The sequence below is a fragment of the Triticum dicoccoides genome, chromosome 5A, assembly GCF_002162155.2.
Source record: "Triticum dicoccoides isolate Atlit2015 ecotype Zavitan chromosome 5A, WEW_v2.0, whole genome shotgun sequence".
NCBI lineage: Eukaryota > Viridiplantae > Streptophyta > Magnoliopsida > Poales > Poaceae > Triticum > Triticum dicoccoides.
In genome coordinates, this window is record NC_041388.1 from 436,339,927 (window position 1) to 436,345,465 (window position 5,539).

The 5,539-nt window shown below is 48.3% G+C and overlaps 1 protein-coding gene across 1 annotated transcript; it reads right to left on the bottom strand.

Moving 5' to 3' along the window:
• LOC119297566 (protein RADIALIS-like 3) lies at positions 1-270 on the bottom strand. Its single transcript, XM_037575305.1, has one exon. It carries the CDS (start codon positions 268-270, stop codon positions 1-3), a length of 270 nt encoding a protein of 89 aa, XP_037431202.1.
• Positions 271-5,539: the final 5,269 nt, after the last annotated feature.

Genomic DNA, 5,539 nt, shown 5'->3' on the forward strand with positions numbered 1-5,539 from the left:
TCAGTTCCAAGCCCCCTGGCCCTGGGTGTTGTAGTTGGGGAAAGGGACCCTGCCGGAGTCGATCAGCTTGATGTCGCCGTCGAGGATCTCGTAGTGGCGGCGCACCTCGTCGGCCATCTTGGTCCCGCCCATGGCGCGGGACACCTTGAGCCAGCGGTCGGGCGTGCCCTCGCCATAGTAGGCGAGTGCATTCTCGAACAGCTTGTTATCCTTCTTGCTCCACTCCGCGTTGGCGCCGCCGCGGGATGAGCTCCTCGACCCAGAAGACATCTCCAACAGGATCGGAATTGGTATGTTTCTCGGAAACCGAGCTAAGTTAGCGCTGAGGTTTTTGCACTTGAGAAGCTCCAGTGGTAATGGTTTGATGATCTCTGTGCTGCTTGAGTGCCCGCTATTTATAGGAGCTTGTGGCGCTCGTATGGTCGGGCTTGGCGACTGAAAGGTCAGTGAGGCTAATTAGATTCTGATTCTGAACTTTTTTGGACGAAGGTTCTTCCTTTGGAATGTAGATTCTGGTGCTGCGGTGCGCCTGGGAACAAAGGAGCACGATCCATCCACACGTCAACATCTCAAATGCATGCATGGCCCGTTATTTTTTGTTTTCTTGAACTTGCAGCAAAGAGTCAGGTTTCTTATCTACTGGGTCCTGCCTTGCATTTCGATCATTTTGCAACAAGATTCAAAAGTCCAACAGGTGCCATTTCGAAAGAAAAAGTCCAACAGGTAGCGTTTTACCGAAAAAGGCTTTCGCCCCGCTTTATAAATAAAGCAAACCGCCAAGAGCACACAAACATAGACTAGTTCAGCGCGCACACACACACAAGTCACATAACGAGGAGTACAAAGGTTCTGCTGAGGACACAGCTCAACAAGCCCAGAAAAACAACAAACAAAAAAAGGACGCGGCCAAGGCACGGCGTCTAATCCGGCTCCGGGGGTGGCGGAGGGGGCGGCGGCGATAGACGGACGGCCATCGAGCGGAGATCGGCGATGAAGGCGGTGATGGCGTCGCGGTCCTGAGGGCGGCTAAGCGGCCGCCATAGCTACAAGTAACCAGACAGTTTGAAGAGAGCGTCAGTAGCCCGTCGAAGAGGAACACGCTGGATCACAAGCTTATTGCGAATCGTCCAAAGGGTCCACGCAAGAACCCCAATCTCGAGCCACCTAATGTGGCGAGAAGGGGAAGGGGAGTTTTGGAGTTCGGCAAAGAGGTCGGGGAAGTTGGTGTGGCACCAATCGCCTCCCACAGTTTTCCTAAAGCAGCTCCACAAGAATTGAGCTGAGACACAGGAGAAGAAGATGTGATTCGAGTCTTCGGGGGTACCGCACAGGGGGCAAAGGCCGGACCCAGGGCCATTGCGTTTGCGGACCTCCACCCCAGACGACATCCTACCGCGAATCCATTGCCACATAAAGATCCGAATTTTCAGTGGCAAACGGATGGACCAGACCGCCGTAAGGGGGGGAGGGACGGAGGAGGGGGCAATGGCCGAGTAGAGGGACTTGGTGGAGAATTGGCCCGAAGGCTCAAGACGCCACCGAACCTTGTCAGGGCCCGCATCCAACTCCGGTTCGTGGAGGGCGATGCAGTCGAGCAGCTCCATCCACGCGGCGGCTTCCGGAGGCCCAAATGGCCTCCGAAAGGCGAGGCGCCTTAAGTCAATAAGGGCCCTCTCATCGGTCACTGCACCAACGTGGCACCTTCCGGCCGGGCCGATGGGCAACATGACAACGTCTGCACACTCTCAAGCTGCTCATCGACGTGATAAGCAAATGCTCATGCCTCTTGGAGGGTGCAGTAGCTCAGGGCCACGCGCTATGGATCGAGCGAGATACTGGATAGAGAGATAGGCTAGCTAGGATGGCGGGTGGGTATAGGAACGATCGAGCCGAGAGAATCTACGGCACATCTTGAATGGGATGCCCTTTTTGGCAGGGGAAAAAGGAGTAAATATTCTGAATCCTGGCTGAAGTGATGTAGAGATCGCGTGGATTCCAATCCCGCAAGTTGGTGCCTGGAATCTGAGAGGTTCCGTTGGCAGATTTGGGATCCAGTTTGATTGCTGCAGATTGTACATGGTGGCTGCGTGAGCTAGTCAAGACACAAAGCATAGACCACGGGCACGTCCGTGATAGTTGAGAGCGGCACTGCAAACCCTGTAAAAAAACACTCGACGAACAGTGATCTCCTTGCTGTGAGGTTGCTAGGTAGTACACAGCAGAAGCGAGCTGACAACGAGAATTCAACATGTGAAGCAGCGTATATGTATTTTAGAAAGCATGAGCTCTGCCTTGCTAGCAAAAATTCGCCCTAAGTAGCTGACAAGATGCATTTCAGAAAGGAGGTTTAAAGATCAGAATATGACGGGGAGATCCTGTCATCCTGAAACCGCGCTTTATGCAGATTATATTCCAGGGACATCGATCTGCTCGGCCCAATGCATCCCGGTCTACTGTAGTGGGGCAAGATGCCCGGTTTAATTCTTTGGTCCATGGCGAGCACCAGACGGTCCCGAGCGGCTCCACGTGAGCTAGCTTCTGCCGTGAAGATGGAATATGTGGCAGCGAAATCTCTGCATGGCCGCATTGAAAAATTTCGGAATTCCATGGCCCCCGTGGACAACCGAGGAACATGAGCAGAGCCACAGGACCATGGATAAAAGGCATCGCAACCTCATCATGGCATATGGCCAAATTCCTTCTCCAAACATGTAGGAATCGTGGCTAGGGAGATTCATTCTTTCTTTTTGGTCTTAGAAGTTGGAATAGATTCTGCCAATTGGCGGCTACACATTGGATGGTTGGAATTATGCCATGATGCAAGGTGCATCAACAGCTACTGCTACAAAGAACTTTGGGCTGCAAAAATGTGGTCTAGTATGTTTTATTTTATTTTTGAAAGCATTGCCCTAAAGCTCTTTATTCGTTAGGTGGCACCTTATCTGATTGGAAATAATCTATTAGATGGCCAGGGATTACATCATACGTAACTCAAAGTTCATCAAATTTAGGAGCAGATCGCGCACAAGAATGGGCTAAAGAATTAGCACCTGCGCCCAGCAAATACTAGCTTAAACCCCTGGAAAGAGTGGAGCATCGATCTCATCTCCTTCATGATATGAACTCCTCCAGATTTGTCATCTTTGGTATCCCATAGTTGCTGCACCATCTGGCAATCAGTCTCAACAGTAATAAACTGAAAAGTGAAAACCACGCTCCAACGCAAGCACGATTGCATCTCTGCAAGCAAGAAGCACACAAGAAGCATGATATTTTCGGAAAGGAGGTTAAAAACCCGGGCCTCTTCATCAATAGATGGACACAGTCACCTTTATTTAATTATTTAACAAAGATGTGACAAAAACATACACCAAACAACCTGAAGCCACCACCCGAAACTACAAACTGGATAATGAGGAATGCCATCACTCCCCACCATTTAGAATCCGGATCACCGCCGATCCATACGCATGAATTACCAGGAGCATAGACCTGATGCAGCAGACCTAAAGTGTACACCACATGCACATACTTCAGAAGCCGTCACCACCATCGGTCCGCTGACCCATCCAGGAAAGAGATCCGTATTATACTTGCCAAGCCGGCCAGCCATCGATGCCGCCACGGCGCCAAACATGCCACCGCCTTGCGCTCGTCCATCCAATCGCATCCGTCTCCAAGACTGAGCTGCACCATGCCGCCAAGACCCGCCGTTGTCGATGCGGTAGATACCATGCCGCTCCACCTGTCAACCTCCACACAACCATCGTCACTGGAGCCCTTGTCTGAAGCCCACCGGGCACAGACACACTCTCCCTAAAACCAAAACCTTCCAAGATGGCACCTCCATGGAGGGTACGACGCGCATGGCACCACTGCAGCCCAATCCAAGGCTGAAAACAAAGATGAAGTTTGGTTTTGGGATGATACTTAAACATGCTTGTGGCTTCATTGTTTGTTTTGTCTATGCAGAAATAATATAGTCGATAATAATACGGGAACACACGAGCTCCTAGATCTGCCACTGACGAGGAAGGAGGCTAGATCACACTTATTCACCGTTGTTGTCATTGTTGTCGAAGACACAATGCCAGCCGGCTGAAATAAGGCCTAAACCCGCAGAACCTCGAAATATGTTTTCGCCCCGCTTTATAAATATAGCAACCACCAAGTTTAAGAGCAACACATGAAATAAAGTTGTTTGCTCGGGCATCAACACAAACACACCCAAAAAAGCATAAATGAAATAAGAAAAAAAACCACCAAGTGGCAGGCCTGAACCTACAGAAAGCACGACTTGAACGTGGGGCTCCATCGACCCACCTACTCATTGATATCCGCAAGGCCATCATGAGGAGAGGGGTCTCTAGAGAATGGCGGCAAGAAGGAGAACTTCGGGAATCGCCTCTGCTTGTTTTCTTGGATTCAATATGTTTAGCAAGGCTTGGAGGGTCATCGAGAAGTAAGTAACTCAAGTTTGACAAAGATCAATGCAATATTTAAGGTTCATGGACTGATTAAGATCACGGGCTAAAAGATTAACCGGTAGAGAAAATTGCAGCAATATTTAGGCCTGCAGGCACAATTCTCCTGCAAAATCGGCGCTATCTCCCGCCATTTTGGGAGGCAAGCAAATAACATGGCAGTTTCTAAACGGCGATAGCAGTGCAATAGCATTGATTTCGCAAGCGGTTTAATTGGCACCTTAATCTTCCAAATATTTTTTCTATGGAACACCAATCATCGTATTGTTGAGGTCCCGTGTAAACCCGGTATTAGTATTCAATCATCATTTGAATAAATCTGGTGTTTGTGATAAGTTGACCAACATCAACCTACACACCAAATGTAATCACGTTACCCAATTTTCCCCAATCAAAGATTGTCTAATTGAATTGGATGGTTATAGGTTGTAGATCCCATAATCGAGTCCATAGTACCATTTTTTCTACGTGCCACATTATTTAACAATGGGTATAGTAGATCAAGCAGGTTGTCCCCAACCAAGTGTCTTTGCAAAAACTCGTAGAATGGCCATCGCCAACCTCAAACGAATCTCTTTTGAATAAAGAAGACTTGGCCTTCATCAAGCCTTCCAGAAAGGGGAGTCCATTGATTTTGCTTCCACCTAAGATAGAGTTTTGGAATATAGATACTTACTATGAATAAGCTCTTGCCATACACCCTCCTCATTAATTTATTAGCAACTTGTATAGCCATTTACTAAGCAAGTGCTTATTTTTTATCTTTAAGTTATCAATACCCTAACCACCTTGATCCTTTGTCCAACAGATGATATCCCACTTATCTATTAAGTACTTCTATTTGTGCTCATATCGCTGCCAGAAGAACCTAGATCAATAAAATCAAGCCTTTTAAATACCCCTTTGGGCATTTCAAAAAAAGGACAACATAAACATGGGTAGACTTGTGAGAATAGTGTTGATAAGAGTCAATCATGCCCCATATGACATGAGTTCCCCCTTCCAACTGTTGAGCTTCTTTTCAAAACGATCTTTGATTATTTTCCATTCTTTGT

Coding starts and splice junctions, on each gene's coding strand:
- LOC119297566 (XM_037575305.1), bottom strand. CDS start 270: ATGTCTTCTGGGTCGAGGAGCTCATCCCGCGGCGGCGCCAACGCGGAG.